The sequence below is a fragment of the Haemaphysalis longicornis genome, unplaced genomic scaffold, assembly GCF_048455015.1.
Source record: "Haemaphysalis longicornis isolate Haplotype H1 unplaced genomic scaffold, Haemaphysalis longicornis Haplotype H1 scaffold_7, whole genome shotgun sequence".
Taxonomy (NCBI): Eukaryota; Metazoa; Arthropoda; class Arachnida; order Ixodida; family Ixodidae; genus Haemaphysalis; species Haemaphysalis longicornis.
The window spans coordinates 66,243,629-66,262,453 of record NW_027526422.1 but is presented as its reverse complement, the minus strand read 5'-3'; the positions used below and the strand labels follow the sequence as shown (position 1 = coordinate 66,262,453).

The 18,825-nt window shown below is 46.8% G+C and overlaps 1 protein-coding gene across 6 annotated transcripts in view; it reads right to left on the bottom strand.

Annotated features, from left to right (window-relative positions):
* LOC144145843 (rap1 GTPase-activating protein 1-like) overlaps positions 1–18,825 on the bottom strand; it is a 222,861-nt gene that overhangs the window by 20,785 nt on the left and 183,251 nt on the right. For all 6 annotated transcript variants that reach the window (XM_077677638.1, XM_077677632.1, XM_077677634.1 and 3 more), the window contains 9 exons: positions 16,404–16,510; positions 16,231–16,309; positions 16,073–16,126; positions 15,372–15,455; positions 13,746–13,846; positions 12,847–12,976; positions 6,910–7,067; positions 5,717–5,882; positions 4,810–5,127 (listed from right to left, as the gene is read on the bottom strand). In XM_077677638.1, the coding sequence (XP_077533764.1) occupies positions 4,810–5,127; positions 5,717–5,882; positions 6,910–7,067; positions 12,847–12,976; positions 13,746–13,846; positions 15,372–15,455; positions 16,073–16,126; positions 16,231–16,309; positions 16,404–16,510 (1,197 nt within the window). The remainder of the gene's footprint in view (positions 1–4,809; positions 5,128–5,716; positions 5,883–6,909; positions 7,068–12,846; positions 12,977–13,745; positions 13,847–15,371; positions 15,456–16,072; positions 16,127–16,230; positions 16,310–16,403; positions 16,511–18,825) is intronic.

Genomic DNA, 18,825 nt, shown 5'->3' with positions numbered 1-18,825 from the left:
TTTTTTGTCAACTACAAGTTTCGCGGCGGTATATTACCCGCTCAGTCATACGTTCCTTCACTACGACATGACCAACGTCAGGTACTATCACGCATTGCCTGCTGCTTCACCAAACACGGCTACCACAGAACAGGGAAGATTTCGGCTTCCTCGTAGCTCGTAAATGTGTTAATGCATAGTGAAGAAAGCAAATCTTACAAACCGTTTAAGAATCCAATTGTCATACCAAGCCCAAGCCAAAAAGGGGGGGTGGGGGGGGCCTTCCCTTAACCCCCACGACGACATGGCTTCTCAAGTGCAGTTTCCTCTCTAGTATACTTACTAAGAAACTCTATGGTTGGTGGTACCGGCGTTTTGTGCAACTTGTTTGTGCAACTTGTTTGTGCAACTTGTGAGAGGGGGGGGATAGTCATATATATATCTCAGCCATAATAATTGCCTGTGCGGTATATCACGCCACAACGCGCGTCTTATCAATCAGTATCGGGAAAAGGCAGGGGAGCACTTTTTGTCGCGTTGTTACTTTGGATTGCAAAATCGACCATTCGGAAACTATAAATCTTTCCCGTTGCAGGTATAACCTACATGTGGCGCAGTTTGACTTTCCCGCTCAGCATGTGCTCACAAATTTATCGGCCTTGTGGAAATCATAAAGCCTTTGTTTCTTTATGTGGAAACGACGACAAGAGCGCGGGCTATAAAAACATATTTGCGGCTAAGTTGGGTCCGCCACGCCATAGTCACGGAGCACAGATAAGGATGGCTGTGGGGGGAGGAGGAGGTCTGCTAATAGCTATGTTAGGGTAAACAACAACAGCTTCATTATCTCAGACGATGCTCTGCGCAGAGCGGGTAGATATGACAACAGTTGTTCCAACCTTCGTGTCTTTGCGAGCGTATTTATCTGCAAGGCTAATCTATAGCTTATGAGCGTCGTAAAGATCGCCGGTCGTGGCGAAGCGCGTGGTCTTTGAGCAGTGGAAACGGGAAAAAACCGATGACCGTAGAAGCATGTTAGCATTTTCGCGGGGTCTGTGCGGGGAGCCGCATATCATTCAGCGCTTTCGTGAACCCCGATGTCCCTTGATGTATTTTACAGCGAAGCTGTTTATGTCTAATCCCCCCGTTCTCCCTCCAGTGTGGAACGAAAACTAGGGAACGTGTTCAGCGTATGGAAGAATTCATAAAAAAAAAAACAAATACAGAGGCTTTATGGCCTCCATACTCTGATGTATCCTGCTCCTGCAAAAGTGTCTTCCTAGCAATACTTTATGCTTTAAAGTTAAGCCGACTTTGAGAAAGTCGATGTAGGCTTGGTTTTTGCAAGCTGGTTTTACCACATTACGTGTTGCGCAGTGAAGCACAGCCATCTGCGGATGGAGTACGGTTACAGCCCTACTTCATACTCTACGCCACCACCGCTGCCTCTTTCCCGAGTCGGTCTCCCCCCCACCTTCTCCCCTTACCGACATTGCGCAACGATGCAGCGCGCTCCTCGGCGGCCACCTGAGCGGCGTACTAGAACCTGCGCTGTGGTTGGCGTAGCCGCGCTGTAATAAAGCGTCTTTGTCTCTACCCAACAATCGTGTGTGTCTTCTCTCTGTGACGTATAAATCGGGCCACTGTCCTTATAATTCAATACAGCAAATACCAAAAATAGCTAAACCCCAACACAGCGAATTCAACGAGGCGGCCAGCTTCGCTGGACTCTACCTTCCCAGTGTGAGAGAGTTCTGATTTCTTTAAAGTGCTTTTGCATCGTCCGCTTGTTAGCTTGAATTTTGTTCGAATTTCGGTATTGTCCTCCATCAGTACCCCAGAGAACTGCTTTTATTTTATATATCTACCTATTTGATGTCATTTGCGTGTTGTATTGATCACTCCTGTCAAGAACGTTGTTTAAAGGGTCGGCAGTATTGCGGAAATGAATGAACGAATGAAACATTTTCATGGATTCCACCTGACCTAATCACAGTGTCAACACTACTCATTTCCATGGAACGTTAAAACAAAACATTGATACCTGTTCGCTTGCTTCGCTGCAATTGACGCTGAAAGACGATTGCGTTCCTGCCACCCCTGTCACGTAACGGCCCCTCCCCTCACCTCCTCCCACCCCTCATGCTCTTCCCTTCCGCTCTCCCTTCAGTTCTCCTCCCCTAGGTACCTCTCACCTCCGTTTAACACCCATGGCTCAACCCTCATTTTCAATCGTCTTCTCTCCCCCCTCAGATCTTCTTTCTCGTACTTAACATCTCTCCTTACCCTTTCCCTCCAACCCCGTCCCCTCTCACCCTCTACCTCCTCCCATTCTCCCTCCCCTCTCGCCCACAGACTTTCCCACACCCTCACACCGCTACCTTCCCCAATCCCCTCCCCCCTCTGATCCTCTCTCGTTGCCTGTTTACGTTTAGTAGTTCTCTTCAATGCGTTATTGCGGTATATTCAGAACAACTCTGTGTATTTTAAATGTTTATTTATTCAATTTTTTTTTCGAATTTGACTACGTCATCATGTAATCCTTTGCGAGGACTTCGGCCATAGAATCTGGCCGGCGTGGCCAGATAAAGAAACGGTGGTATGTGTCCCAGGGAGCCTTTTTTAGAATGGCTGCCCCTGTCTAGTAAGGGCTTCCTCGTGTCCCGCGATGTTATTCCTTACCGGAACAGGGAGAATTCCAGACCTGGGAATATAACGGAGGGCGGTATCTGTACAAGTTTTAAGGTTGCTCGCAGATAAAACAAAGTACACGGAGAACACGGCTTCTCTAACCTCAAATTTGTGATTATTACGTATTATTATTTCTTTTGCAGCCCGTAAATGTAATAAGATTTTATAACCCCATCTGCCCCCTACCGCCAACTGCAGGTACGCTTCAGTGTATGGGCACCTATCGCCTCGCAACAAAGCCCCACCATCCCGAGCTTCAGAACATTTGAAGTTGAATGACGAGATTGACTGCAAGCTCCCTGAAATTCAATAAAAATGTTTTTCCAACTGGCGAACCTATTGACAGAACGCGAGTATTAAAGCGAAGCTTTCTGTATATCACTGATGGCTTATGAAGCGTCCAAAAAGCACTGTACGAAAGCCAACTTTTTCGGACGATGATGCTGGTCATGGGTGAAGTGAAAGAAAAAACACTTCCCGCGGCCGCGTTCAAACCTTGGTTCCTCGGGTTATGAAGCCGACGTCTATCCGATTGCTCCACTTTGACATGGCCGAAGAAGTTTGGATTTGCAAGGGTTGCATGGATGTGCCAGAAGAATCATGCATCCCTCGTATTTCTTCACGCGAAATAAAATGGCGAAGGGTCAAAGTCAAAGCCGCTGCGATCAAAAGTAGAAACTGCGTGCGAGTCAAAGCCAAAGCTCAGCGAGCCAAAGTCCAAATCGTCTGCAGGTCAATGTCAAAACTCAGACGACTTGCAAGAGGTGCATGGATGTGCAAAATTAGACAGAAGAATCATGCATCCCTCCGTATTTCTTCACGCGAAATAAAATGGCGAAGGGTCAAAGTCCAAGCCGCTGCGATCAAAAGTCGAAACTGCGTGCGAGTCAAAGCCAAAGCTCAACGAGCCAAAGTCCAAATCGTCTGCAAGTCAAAGTCCAAACTCAGACGACAACCAAAAGATCACTCACGAGAATGCTTCGCGTTCAACCATCGCCGTCGTTAGACGGAGGATGCATGATTTTTTTCCAAACTGCATTTCTGGCCCGCCGCCACGCTCGCGACAGAATCCAACAGAGCGTCCGTAGGATGCGCGGCACTCAACGTGGCACTGAAGTTCTGGACAGCTTCCCTCTCGATCTCTCTACGACCCATGGTTAACCGTTGAGAAAAGAAGGCGATTTTATCGCATAACAAAATAAAATGGAAGGGAATTTGATCAAATGTAAAGTATTAACCAGGAAATGTAACTGCCTACAAGGTTCTAGTGGGAACCACTGAATTTGATCGTGCAGTGCCTTAACGCTGGCCACACCTCTCTACGCTCTGTTCCTTTCACAGCCATTTTTAATTTTTTGCTCTCTCATTCTCGAGCATTTTTTTTTGTTTTCCACGTGCAGGCTAGCTAACTAGGCTACAATCTGGTTAACATATCTGTCTTTCTTGTACCACCTATCTTCCTTCCTACGTCGTCACCAAAATATTGATTTATTGAGGCGAAAGCCGTATATGTTTTCTTGGAAGGTCGACTTCGAATGACCCGGCGTAGACACGAACCAAGCGAACAAAGGGAGGCTAGGAGCGAACCAAGGCATCCCATTCGGGTACAAGAGATGATTAATAGTTCTTAGCCAATTAATGATTGATCAGTGATTGATAATAATGATCAGTAATGTGGGGTTAAGGATTAACGTTTGTTAACATGTTTTAGGATAAATAAATGTATAAAAATAGAATTAGGATACAACAATGATTCATTAGTGATTAGTTTAGTAAGGTAGGGTTTGAGGTGCATTAAGATGGATTCAGGTGGATCATGGATAAATGTACAGATTAAGGTCAGTTAAGCTGAATTAAGATGGAATAATACGAAGTAATCTACGTTAAGGTGACATTAAGGTGAATTACGGTGGTGCCTAGGTGGATTAAGCTGGATTATGGCGGATTAAGGTGGATTAAGATAGATTAGGAACGGTAAGAGAGCGTGGCTACTGTGTCGACGTACATGGTACCCATCACAATAGTACGCCAGGCTATCGCCTTCTCAGCCCGTAAGACTCAAGTGTACCTGAAATATTTTTACGGCTATCCATCAGCTCGCGAGCAGCGTCTGCTCGACAGCGCAGACAGGCGACTCACCCCCGTGGCCAGCGGCGCGTTCTCGCCAATGACGGTGTTGGTGAGGCTGCTGCTGCTGGCGCTGGAAGAGGAGCGCTTGGCCAGGTTCGACTCGACCGACTGGCTGCGGATCTTGACGCTGAGCGCCTTGCGGAAGAAGCCGTCCAGAAAGCTCGCGCCGCTGGCCGAGGTCGGGGCTCCGCCGCCGTTCGTGGTGGCCGTGCCCGAGGCATCGTCCAACTCGTCGCCGACCACGAAGCTCGCGCTGCCGGAGAAGTCTTGCGTCTTGTTCAACAGCTGGTCATGCAGCGTCTGCAGCAGCGACGACCGGGTGCGTGCCTGGAAGAGAGGTGGCGGTGGACGTAGAGCGTTGGCTACTTTCCACAAAATTTGTGAGTAAGCTGTTTATATGCGCGCAATATGGCTCGGCACTAACGTCTATACGGAGGGCCATATCCACTACCTGCCAATGGCGTCAAATTGTTTATATACCGATAGAGGTGTAAGTAGTGTGCGCATGCTTAGCTGTCCTGGTGTCCAACACTCAAGAAAACGTCACCTAGCAAGTATCGGCATGTATTACATCTGATCTCCAGTATTTAAACCATCCCGCACAACATAGAACTCTTTCAGGTAGACAAGCGAGAAAGAGAGAGAGAGAGAGAGAGAGAATAAACATCTTTAATTGCGAGCAACCGATAAAAAAACCTAGCCCATTCCTTACGCCGCATACACCTAGTTTCTGCAAATCTCAAACAAAAGAATAAGCTCAGTGGCTAGTTAAGGCTTGTGTCGTGCGCACTTGTGTCGTGCGCCTTCCCCTTTGCCTCATCGGAATGCCTGGCCCGTTAATCCTGTACGGTCAATTAACTTCAAGTCGCCTGCGCAGGAACAGGGACGCAAGGGGTGAAGTGGCCCAGGTGCTTACCTCTAACCGCGCAAATTGCTCGGCCCTGTAGGAGGCGTTCTCGGCGTTGATGAGTTTCTGCAAGATGAACTCGCGGAACTCTGGCCCCGCTTCGAACTCGGCGGGCACTGGGAGCTTGGGCTCGAAGAAGGGCACATCGAGCCGCGCCGTCACCGCCACGCGATACCTGTGCACAGCGGGTGACACCACAATCAGCTAACACGCGGGATGTGTACATACTTTCTGGCAGAATACCATGCCGTATTTTCGCGTGCACACACAATCCATCGATGCAAGGGATCGGCCGCGGAAATTTGGCTTTGGCACTGAATGAGGAAACGAAGCAAAGAATCGTTGTTCAGTTCCCATTCTTAAAGGAGTAATGACACGAAATTAGAAAGCTGAGATAACTATGCAAAATGCTTCCTTTTTATCATGAGATATCTCCCAGCAAGTTCCAACAGTAACCGTTCAATATAACACATTTTAAATTAATCTTTGGCTGCACGAGAAAGCTCAGAGCGGGCCACCATGATATCATCTGCTGCTCAATGCCCCAAACTGCCGACGTCGGGGCTCCCGTGACGTACGGACACGCTGGCTCGGTTGGCGCGCGCTGCTACGCCGTGTGTATCACGTCATGGTTTTGGGACTGACGTCATGCTGCCCAGGCGCTGGGTGCAGTGTACTAGATAGAACACTGTAGCGTGGGATGGTGAAGAGCTCGGCCGGTCTGGGCGCGCGCGTCCAGGCCGGCAGCGGTGCGACAAGAATGGTGACGTCACGGGCACCCTCCTGTAATGGCGGCCGTTCGGCGTTCGTTTTGTCGAAACCGAAACTGATGCGAATAAACGACGCCATAAATGATTGTTTACGCAGCGACCGACCGTCTAATGTGCCATTGCATCATTAGTGGGCTGGTACGTACCCTTAGCAGCGAAAAAAACGTAAAACGAAAATTCGTGTCAGTTTAACTCCTTTAACGAAACACCAGACAGGTGACTTAGCCACTCGGAAACATCTGCCTTTGACTATCATCAACCGAGGCACAAAACTTGGTATCCTTGGAAATAATCGAGCGTCAAGCCAACGCAATATTGAATGATCTCCAAAACCGATGCACGGTACAATGTATACGTAGAGGAATCTTGCCCACAATGCACATTACAATGGTACAAGCCTACAGCGGCGGTATAGTGTAGAGACTCGCTCACCTCTGCCGGCCGAGGTGTAGCCGTCCCGTCTTGACGGGCTGGACGACGATGAAGGAGTGGAGGAAATGGGAGGCGATCATGGTCGGCATGAAGGGCGTGTTCTCCTCCTGAAACACGATGGCCACGATGTCGTTGCCGATGTGCCTCTTGCGCTGCAGCTGCGTTTGGGAGCGGAAACGGGTAGCGTTAGTATACCATTGAACACGGCGGCCTTGTCTACTGCACTCCGAACAACTACGGCGGCGCAAAGCGGGACGCACTGTACAGGCGCACACTACATTAGGCTGAAGCCCTTGGGTACGCAGCAATGCTCCTCTCTGTAAAATCTGACGGTACTCTTTGGCACTTTCGAAATAATTTGAAATACGATTGCGTACATAAACACTGTGAATACCCGAACAGCTACACAGCGGGAAATGTAGTAGGAGAGGCATTTATGCTGAGGGATGGAAGGGGGGAACAGAGGGAGAGGGTTGAGTACCTCCTTTTACTGTTTTTCGTCGCCATGGTTCCCCTCACCGTCTAGCGGCGTACAAATCAATAAACAGCAACCGGTAGGGAAAAAGGAAGGTTGTTGCAAAAATGATTGTAGAGATTTTTTTGCAGCAGTTACTTCTTTTATGGCAGGTCAGTTCGAAACAGAGTGTTCAATCAATGGAAAACAGTGATGACGGTGCTATTGCAAAGGTTTCCAATGCAATAACATTGCATTGAAAACCTTTTGCAACTGTTATTTATTCAAAGCCACCGCAGCTGTGGGCAGCATACTTCACCGATTGCATGAATGTCCGTCAAAGAGACGACAACTGGAAAGGTAAATGGATTGTCGGCGAAGTGAATTCAAAGACACCAAGCCGCTGACGAAAACTCTAGTGCCGTTTTAGAAACAGTAGTTATTAAGCGCTTGCATAACGTCTATGAACAGATACAGGTACACGCATTGGAGACGCATCTATGCTGAATGAGAAATGGGTATTCTTATGGCGCGATTGGTAGTCAGGAAGGATAAACTGGTCCGCAGCTATTTTTTCAAGCGCAGCACAGTCTTTCTTATTACGCACGTGGCGATCTCGGTAGGCCGACTTTTGGAAGAATGTGTTGAGGGTAATTACCGCTACATAATTTAGTTACAGTCGATAGAACTACGAGCTGCACATCCCATCTCTTATATAAGCATTTTAAGGGAGTTATTACATTCCGTGACCTTAGTCCGTTGGTGACGTTACATTCTGCTGGCGAAACCGCAACAAGCGAGTCTGCAGCGAAGTGAAACGCATGAAAATAAGCACAAAAACTGGAATGTTCCACAGAGCGGTGATCACACCTTTCGTTATGATTATTAATATCGCCATCGTCGTCATCACGCCAATATAAAAACTGCGTCCCTTTCCCGCACTCTTATGGCACAGACCGTGCCACTACAGAGTAACGCGCAACGACAAACACTCTAAAGGACAAGAACACGAAGGGGGAAAAGACGACACAGCGCTGCTCTCAGAACAAGTTTTATTGTAAAAAAAAAATCACCCGAATTTGGTACTTGTCCTTGAGTCACTCACGTGGTGCTATCTAATCATGTAAAGTGCAACCATCCCCAAACACGACAGGATGAACAAACCATACAAACATTGGGGTTAAGGTTATCATTCAAAAAGGCAAATTCTCCTCCTGCGCGCCGAACAAGCACAGCCATGCTGATAAATTGGTCGGTAGGCTCTTCTATAACATCTCTAGTCGCTTAAATGAACGTTGACCTTTCCAACGATAGCTTTGTCCAGCCGCCCTGTTCGCATACTTTGCACAAGCACTTTTGTTTGGCTTACACTTTGAAAGATTAGATTGCCCCATGTGCGTGACTCAAAGCGACGGAAAAATACTCGCGTTTTTCTATCATAAAATACAGTTAGTGCAGCGCTGTCACTTAGTACGCGCCGTCCTGAAACGTTCTATAATACGGAATAATGGGAATACGAACTTATTTCCTAGCTTGCCACAAAGCTCCTCGAAAGCAAGAAAGATTTTTGAGAAACACATGAATATAAAAGGCATACGTGTCGAAACATTGAACACCACTTTTATGTCTGTAAGATTACTAGAACTGCGAAATCATTGTCCATATATGAATTCCGTACATGCGGAGTATACGAAAAACATACGGAACGTGATTTTGTCAATTTTTGAAAATAAACAAACGAAAACTGTGCCAAAGGCCTTGTCGTGCGAGCTCATACAATTTCGCTATTTGTGGAAATAATATGTACTTTAGTACGTTTGGGAGCGTCATACTCCGTATGAACTCTGTACTCGCATAATTCCGTATGTACGGAATGTTTCAGGAGGGCGAGTAGCTCGTCATGAATCTTCATGGACTCGCACAACTACAGTGCACAGGGTGTCGAAAAGATCGACACGTCCGGAAGACAATCACTAGTGGAGGGCCATAGATCATTAGGCCGCCTTTGTCGCTTGAACATGCGCCGGATATGTTGAAGACTTAACATTTATATCGACCACAGTTTGTTAAGAATCGCGTAAAAACGATGCCTCCTGTACGTATGCACGATGCACGGGCATCCTATATATACCCACTCGGCGAACGGACGAACATACTGACACATGGTAACCCACAAATTACTGAATGAACAAGTAAAAATGTGGGAAAATTATCCAGCTTTTCTTTTCGGCGATGAAATGACACTAAAGAAAGGCAAAAAAAAAAAAAGCTATCCTAACGAGCTATTCTTACTCTGCAACAAACTGCCACTGCTGCGGTGTGGCTCGTTCCGCTAACGACCAGAAGACAACGTTCGGCGTCCCCGCGTTCCAAGCCGCTGATTACGGGGTTCATCGTTCGCGGGACCGCAGCGCACAATGACGCTGGCATTAGGAGGCGCATAGGTCAACGCGAACGCCTTCGCGTGACGTCCATCAATTACCCTTACAACATCACAGACCCAAGTCAGCGCTCCGCATCTTTCTTTCCTTAATGGGTTGAGGGCATGTCGTTCGAAAAGGCTCTTTTTCTGCGCGGTCGACTTCGGCTGAGGCGTGTCTTCCGTCCAGGCGCTGCGGGCCTCACTCTTTCACGCGGGAAATTGGGACGCTCTTACTTTGAGCGATGATTACGGCCGGACCTGCACTCATTTTTGCTCCAAAGGCTAGTTAGGGCAGATGGATCGCTGGAAAGAGCTGTGGCACCAGTCCCCAACGAATCAAATATTACGAAGAAAAAATCAAGACCCAGCCAAAGCTACTTCGTCATTGCCTAGCAAGATGGGATGTCGTCGTTGCTTCTAATATTTCTTCATCTATAGGAAAAACAGCTTGCCTTCTGTAGCTACGTCCATCGATGCTACTACGTTCTGGTAAGTTTAAATTTTTAAAAAATCTACGACGGCACATTGCTTCGTGCCGTTGCAGTGCTGTATTTTATTATTTTCGAAATTAGTTCATGTATCAACAAGCCCGCATTAACACACTCGAGTTTTGTTTCCTCAGTTCTTCTGTTTCCTCAATAGTCGTGCCTTGTCGGGCAAAGACTTTTAGTTGCGATACATGTGCACTCACAAGCACCTCAATTTAGTTAGAAGTAGTATCGGTAATGTCCTATAGTTATGCTTGCTTGCTTGATTGGTTGATTGTAGGGTTTAACGCGCCGACGCAACGCAGGCTATGAGGCGCGCCGTAGTGGAGGGCTCAGGATTAATTTTGACCACTCGGAGATCTTTAACGTGCACTGAAATCTTGCACACACGGGCGTTTTTGCTTTTCGCCTCCACCAGAAAAACGGCCGCCGCGGCCGGGAATCGAACCCGCGTCGTCGTGCTCAGCACGCAACGCCTTAGCCACGTAGCCACCGCGGCAGGTCCTATAGTTATGCTAAATGTGAACTAAGAAACACCTAAATTTAGTTATCAGCCATTATTAGCAGATTAATGGACCCAGAGCACGAGGTGCGGTTATATGGCAGTTCGGTTGAACAGGGTGCAGTAGGAACAAAATTTTAGTGCGTGGTATAAAATGCGAGAAAGCTTGCCACAAAAGGTTTAGAGAAATGGAGAAGGATGATAGCCTGCGAAGATCGAATTTTCCGGAAGCAAGCCGGCAAGTGCACCTTGCTGTTTTCACAGACATTCGCATTCAATAAATCATTAGTGAGATTAGGGAGTGCTCTGGAATTTGTTGTGTCTGGACATTTGCACAATGCCGATAAAATACATAAATTAAAAAAAATCCTGCAATTACATAATCCTGCTCGCCCGATGGAAACGTCTTGAGGGTGACCTTTTAACACAGTTCATGACGAGTCTCGGAACAAAAATCCGGCGAGGTCCTTATCTTCTAAAGAGTACCTACTATTGCGTAGATTATATTATTCTATATAGCAGACTTGCAGTGGCAGCGTTTTAAAGCAAAGTAGTTGAACCAGGATATTTACCCACGACTTGGCACCGATGTGTGCCAGCGACAAACGATGTATGCGGACTGACGTCACGACTAGCAGAGCGCCCAATGGAGAGGGTAGCAACTACCCAAGGTAATAAAGTGTCTCTTGTCAAGCAACAACATCCACATACGTCAGCGCCAGTACGCAAACTGGCGAAATTCGCTCCGACAGAGCCCCACACAGGTGACAAGACGCGAAACATATACCGCTGCCTGCAACTGCTTTAATTTTTTTTCCGCACGCGTCCCGCGTGCCGGCCTGCTTGAGCATAGTGGTTTTCTGCCATTCCCCGTTCTAATGGATAGTTGTGGCATCGCGTGTCCAAAGTAATGCTTTTTTCCCATCACCCTGCCAGCGATGCCGTCCCGCATTTATGTCGCGTGCAACCAGTCCGACGACAAGTGCTCTTTCAGCAGCAGCCTGGCGTTAATTAGGTATACTGTTAATGAAAAGTGTCAGCGCTGCGGTAACCCTCACGTTTTAGGAGCGGCGCACACGCTGGTCTTACGACAAGACGCCAGAAAGTAATCACATTGGAAGAGAACGCTGACGCCGCCCTGTTGCTAGCGGCGTCGGCTTAGCTGGCGTGGCTGTCTCGTGATAGTTTCTTTTTCTTGTAGCGCTAAGAGTGGTCCCCGTGCAGGAAATGAAACTCCGGGATGGGACAGAATTATGTTCTTGCTACCACTCCCGCTTGTATTAACAAACAGGGTCCGTTCCGTTAGCAAGAAACACGACGATGGCGAGGTATGCGCAGCCATGACATAAACAATATATATATATATATATATATATATATATATATATATATATATATATATATATATATATATATATATATATATATATATATATATATATATATATATATATATATATATATAGCGAATCAGAAAATGGGAAATGAGGGGCTCCGTGAAAATAAGACAGAAAATAAGGGTTGGCAGTCAAGAAAACCTCGGAAAGCAAAGGGGAGGTTGTGGTGGGTCATAGAAAGAGATGAAGAATTTTTTGAGTCGAAAAGAAAGTGGTGAAAAAATGCCCGCCGGGTGGGAAAAAAGTGGTGAAAAAAATCCCACCCGGCGGGCATTTTTTCACCACATTCTTTTCGACTCAAAAAATTCTTCATCTCTTTCTATGACCCACCACAACCTCCCCTTTGCTTTCCGAGGTTTTCTTGACTGCCAACCCTTATTTTCTGTCTTATATATATATATATATATATATATATATATATATAGAGAGAGAGAGAGAGAGAGAAAGAGAGAGAGAGATAGGAAACTAAAACAAATGGGCAACCAGATATCTAGGTAGGTAGGAAGACTAGGACGGGCAGGCACACAGACAGACGGACAGTCAGGAAGAAAGAAACAAAGAAAGAAACAAAGAAAGAAACAAAGAAAGAAAGAAAGAAAGAAAGAAAGAAAGAAAGAAAGAAAGAAAGAAAGAAAGAAAGAAAGAAAGAAAGAAAGAAAGAAAGAAAGACTCACTTGTTGCACGTCGCCCTCGGTGTAGGGAAGTAGCGTGGACACATGGAGCATAATTTCGCAGCCGTTGAAAGACGTGTAGAAGGACTCCTCCCCAGTTTGCCCGTGCTGGGTGTCCAGGCCACCACGGAACCTGGGGCAAAAAGGCGCGCGCGCTTTGTCACCAGCGATAGCTGTGTTCCTTGTGCGCACGCAAGTTGAGTGATAAATGCAATGTTGCAGATCCCATTCAGAGGGATGAGAGGAAAAGGCTCGTAAGGGGTATACTCTCGTCTATGGAAGGCCGTTGTTGTTGTTTGCATTCATTCGAGACAATTCTTACACAAGTTTTGTCTCGGGTGACAAGGCTAAAGGCAAAGAAATGCCTTTACGAGGCCATGCCACCCTTACAAGGAATGGCAAACCCAAGCGATCCAACATAGCAGAAATCAAGGTGTCAATTAAAAGCCATTAAGTGAGGCTACCTGGCTTGTTGCATTGGGCCTGAGACGGCACTATAGTTGATGAAGGCTTTGGGAATTGCTGACGACGATGCCCCTTAAAATGCACCATTTTCTTCAGCAGCTTACGCCACAGTCAGGTCCGACGTCGTGAGCTTTAACTGTGATAAGCGACTCCTCCCTGGGTTAGTGGCGTGACACACTTTTTCTGACCCGTTACATTAAAAATTCAAACAGTTACCGAGATATATTACGTAACCTAATCTGTCTATTGCACTAACGCCAAGAAGTACCTCATTTTGCTTGAACAAGAAAAACTAATACGATTTTGGCAACTGAATTGGTTTACGCTCCGATTCAATCGCAGAAATTATGGGGCTTTCGGAGTAGTACTGGGAACGACAGCAAAAATCGGGGACAGATGTAAGGAAGTGAAAAAGATGGCAGCTCTGAGCGGCTCACCCTGTGAAGTCTTTGAGCGTGACTTTGTCTGCCAACATGTGTAGGAACTCGTCCATCGCCGCGCTGTGGTGCCGGTTTCCGAACAACTCCTCTTCCCTCGTCTTTGAAAAATAAAGGAACGAAAAGAAAGTAACAAAAGTTAGTCCCACAACCCAGCTTCTCTTGATATATACTGAGTGAGTTGCACGTCACATCACGGCCAACAATGCAGGAGAGATTAGAAAAGGGGGCGGCTAAAATGATGGGTACTGGATGCCTTGGATGTGTAACGTAATATGTTGTTGTCGTGACGGTACAGCCATTTTCTACACTGCCTTCATTTTGCGCTCACGACTTCCACAGGTGTCACGAAAAGAACAGGTGACGGTCCGGAGCCCAGACACAATTACGGAGAGCCGAAAAGGTAAAAAAGATCGCGGGCAACATTGATATACGTGAAAACTCGCCCTGTGAACTTTTAAGAACATGTAGGACAAGTCGGCATGGATCGATGTCGAGGGTGCGGGTCTCAGCCTACAGCAAACTCGTTAAAGCTGTACGCAATAAATATACGATGGAGCACCAATCGGGGGAAAAACTTCCTAAACTTCCTATTTGCACGGGCGCCGAATCGTCTGCTGAAAGAGTAAAAAATAACTGCTGCCACACCATATACATTCTGTATTTGAGCATTCCATCGGCGGAAATTTATTGACCAACACTGAGAAGGTGAAAAAGTAAAAATTCTCAGGTGTTTGGTGGTTTAAAATCAAGCTTTCATTGCAATGCTATAGAGCAAACAGGACTGCTCACAGGCAGCCGAAACGTTGTGCGTGGTTCTCACACGCGTTGCAACTTACGGCCACTTTGTCCCATTTCACAAGCTTTGGGGAAGGTGCGAGTAAACCAGCTGCGAGTAAACCAGCGAGTAAACCAGCGAGTAAAGCAGTAGGGAAGGCGGAAGTAATGCCGTCAGAAAGTGACGGCAGCGGATGTACCGGCAACAACTCTCGCACGAGGCTCCCACGACCGTGTCACCCGTTTTCAAAAGGAGTAACTGAGGATAACGAAGGGAAGAGCTTCTTTCTTCATGAAGAAGCCTAAGCGCCTTAGCATTAGTTTTCTCTGCGCATTGCTGAAAGTGCCTTTTCACACCTCGCGGTGTTTGCAGCATCTCACGAAGTTGGTACAACGGAGTAGGGTGGAACAAAGCCGCAACCAAGAACTGCCAAGTTTTTTCGTACACCCCCCAAAGAACACTCTTAGAAAGTAAACAAATAAAGGAAAAACCGTACTTTTCAAGCTCAGCGTCATTAAAGTCTCTACGAGATGAGAAAGGCATTCGCTTTTGCTCAGTCTCGATACACGCATTATCAACAAAAAAAAACTGTTTAAAACAACTAGTTTTCAAGGACACAAACAAAACTAATCTTTTTTACGATTCCACTTTTTTCCCTAATTAGCGACGCTGACTAACTCGACCTTTTCGTAAGCCGAACTAAGTCGCTTTGTTAACATTATTCTGCCCCTGAAAAACTCAGCCGCAGAGGAAATTGTTCTTTAGCCACGGAACCAGGCTGTTTTAATTTTTTTTTTGCTGTACAATATGTCAATACTTCTATCACCAATAATCAGTTTTGTACATACCTGGCCGGAACGTTGATAAATGACTCCAAATTTGTACTCGTGGACTAGAATTTGTTCGTCGAAGGCCATCAGAAGTTCGGGAGCCTGTAAAAAGAGAATTTATTAAAACATATCACAACACAGCGACTTGTGTTAACAGCGCTGAACTATAGAGAGGAAAACGCACAATAAGTTACTAGGCACCCATAAATTTTAATACACAAGACAAAAGACGTATGTGGGGGAGGGGTTGGGTAATGTCCAGAACCAAGAAGGCTAGATTCGTAGAAAGTTGAAGTTCGCAATGTTCAAAGGAAGGGTTCATAGACCAATACTTAACCACACAAAAAACACCTCAATGCAGATTAAAACTAAATGAGAGAGAGAGAGAGAGAGAGAGAGAGAGAGAGAGAGAGAGAGAGAGAGAGAGAGAGAGAGAGAGAGAGAGAGACTCTTTATTGTAGAGGAAAACGCAGAGAGGTTTTCCGACATAAGTTCGAAGGAAATTACCGCGAGAGGTAATTTACCGCGACTCACTTCGCCTCTGCTGTCATAGAGGCGCACACAGGCATAGCGAAGGGACAGCAAAATTCGGAAGATCGTGATTAAGGCCGTACAAACGTGGAAACAGCCACCTTCCAGATTTCGACGTCGACGCACACGCGTATGTCAAGATTCGCAAACGCAGAGTGAAAAATAAAAGGTCGCTCAACAAAGCTTACCTTCGGAAAAAACACCGGTTGCAGGATCACGTTGTTGATGCTGTCACGGAGAGACTGTTGTCGGGTGAAAAGAAGATGGGACAATGGTTACAAGAGCGCACCCTTTAGAAAGCGCGGTTCTTCGAACAAAGGCGACATTTCAATCTACGTATACGTACTTTTACAAGCCGAGCAGCCGTCCAGGGATCCGCCTTGGGGTCGTTCGGCACCAGTTCGGCAACAATGCCTTCTTTTGTTCTGGGACCGAGAAAGAGGTATGCTCGAACACGCAATTTCCTGGCGACATCACGTTCGAGTAAGCCACATCAAAAGAGGGCCGTTTCCGGCTCACCTGAGTATCACCCTGTAGTGGTCGTTCGGCTCCTCCAGCGACTCCAGCTTGAGCGATAGAATGAACGGATTCGTAGCCTCGTCCCTTCCGAGGTAGTTGAGATGATGCTAAAGGGTGCGAAGGAGAGATAACGACAAAAAAAGTTAAACTGAGTAAAGCGTGCTCAGAAGAGAGCAAACGAAAATGCAGGTAGAATGGAATGGAATTTAGGGAATTACGCGGATAGCAGGCGTAAGGCGTAAAGAGTAGAGACGCACGTGCACTCAGAGCCTCCCGGGAAGGCAATACAAGCGTTCACATACACCGGTAGTGTCAAGAGAACGAAGAAGTTCTTTGATCGCCTTCTGCGCAAGTGATGGTCGGGGCCATGTCCTATGACGGTTTCGACCATGGTGATTGTTTCAGGTTCTGACGCAAGGCGCCAATTTATTCGCGAGTTCTTTCAAAGCACAATATTTATTCCATGCCGCGGTATTGAGGCTTTTTTTAGAACGAGTGCACCGCTGCCTTTGCCATCCTCCTGCAAACCCTCACCGTCGCCATGGGAGGCCGCCCTAACTGACCAAGACCCCTTCCTACAAGAACTGTGCCCCTTCGCAGACAAAGCATTGCCCCGCTGTGATGCGCTACACCTGTGAAGTCTAGCGCAGGGGCTCGCGCAGTTGGCGGTTATGCAAATAAAGTTTTCTCTCTCTCTGTTCAGAGAGCTGACAATTGGAGAATCGTGCCCGCCATGGGACTCTCACTTCTCAGTACCCTTTTTTTTCTGTTTTGCCGTGCTTTGTACTGTAGACGCTTGTTGCTTCCATGCAATTCATTAGAGAGTTTTAGCTGGACGTTTTTGAAGGTGCGCTCCGCTCCGATAGCAAGAGGAGGCGCCATTGCGCATGCGTGACGCGCTTGGTCGCGAGCGACACTGGGTGCTGACGCTCCGGTCGCGCTGAGCGGGCCGCCGTGAGCGGAGCGGACCGTCAAAAACGGTTGGGTAAAACGCTCTATTGTGATTTTGCCGGCAGATTTCAAGGCGGCTTCTTTGTACAGGTGCGAATCTTCGTGCTTGCCGTAAAGCAAGGCAAGATAAAAACGCCAGGATACTTGAAAGCCGCTGTTGCCTCTAGAGAGATTTTTATCTGTCCACAATGGTTTCTATTTCTGTTCTCCCCATGCCGACGTATGAACTGGCTTATTCGCTTTACAAGTTTACGCACGTGATTCACTCTTAAAAAAAAGGTCGGAGCATTCACTAATGGAATACTAACAAGTCACTTGTCCCAGTATACACAAGGTACTTAGTAACTGGAGGTAGTAAATATAGCACTTGTCAGAATTACTAACCGAAGCAGGCAGTAAGTACCACTACCCCAAATAGTAAAGTCCCAGCGATAGCACTTTTCTGAGCTACATGCGTTTACTAACTGGCCATGCACAACCTAGTCATAAGCACGACCTAAATCTAGTGCTACCACTTCCTACACTCAGTTAATTTACTAACCATGCAGTTGTTAGTGCCAGAGCCTACGTACAAAACCGCGGGGTAGTAAGGTTCGTAAGGAGTTAGTAAATACGGCCGTTACTACCTTTTTACGATCTTTTTTATTAAGAGTGTTCGGTTTGTTGCTGTACTGATCCCTCCTCTGAGCACATAGATCCCTTTCCTAATGCCTAGCCGGGTCTAAGGATTGTGGCATTTAAAAAATAAAGAATGCGCACGCACGCATACGTACATAGCACCACCATTCCACTTTCTCGATGGGTGTGTTTCTGCGTACATCTTCAAAAATTACGCCTGGCCACCCCGACCGGTTTCACCTGAGGCTTTGCTATAGTCGCGACGGCGTGGACCGGTGTGGCTTTACTTTATCGTATCCTATTCCGCCGAGATCTTAATTGGGTTTCTTCACTTTGTTTCTTCAATTCATTTCGTTTCGCGTTTTATTTTTTGTCATCGTCAGGCAACTCAACTAGGACTAAATCCCGGCGGATGTCGTCAACGTTTCATGTCTCGTCTAATTAACGATCATGGTCCTGCGCGAGCTTAGTTCAATGCAAGCAGCGCTCGTGATCGCCTCGTCCTTCGGGTTTAAAGCGCAAAATTTCGAATGAAGGACTCGACATAAGTCCCCTAGGTCGCATTTCTTTTTGCCAGATTACGAAAGCAGGGGCAGAAGGTCGTTACAGACTGTTGTCTTTATTCCCGAGGGCATTAACTTGGATTAGAGCCGTGCGCGCAGCGGCAACAAAAGGCGCACGAAAACAGCGCCTAACATGAACTGACTCGAGCGTAATACCTTTAAGCGCACAGCCAAGTGGAAAATTCGCCAAGAAGAGGCAGTCCGGGTTAGCGTTCACCTTTGCCGGACAAAATTAACCTTTACCGAGGGAAGAAAAAGCGCGAACGGGCAGCAATCTCTCCTTTTATGAG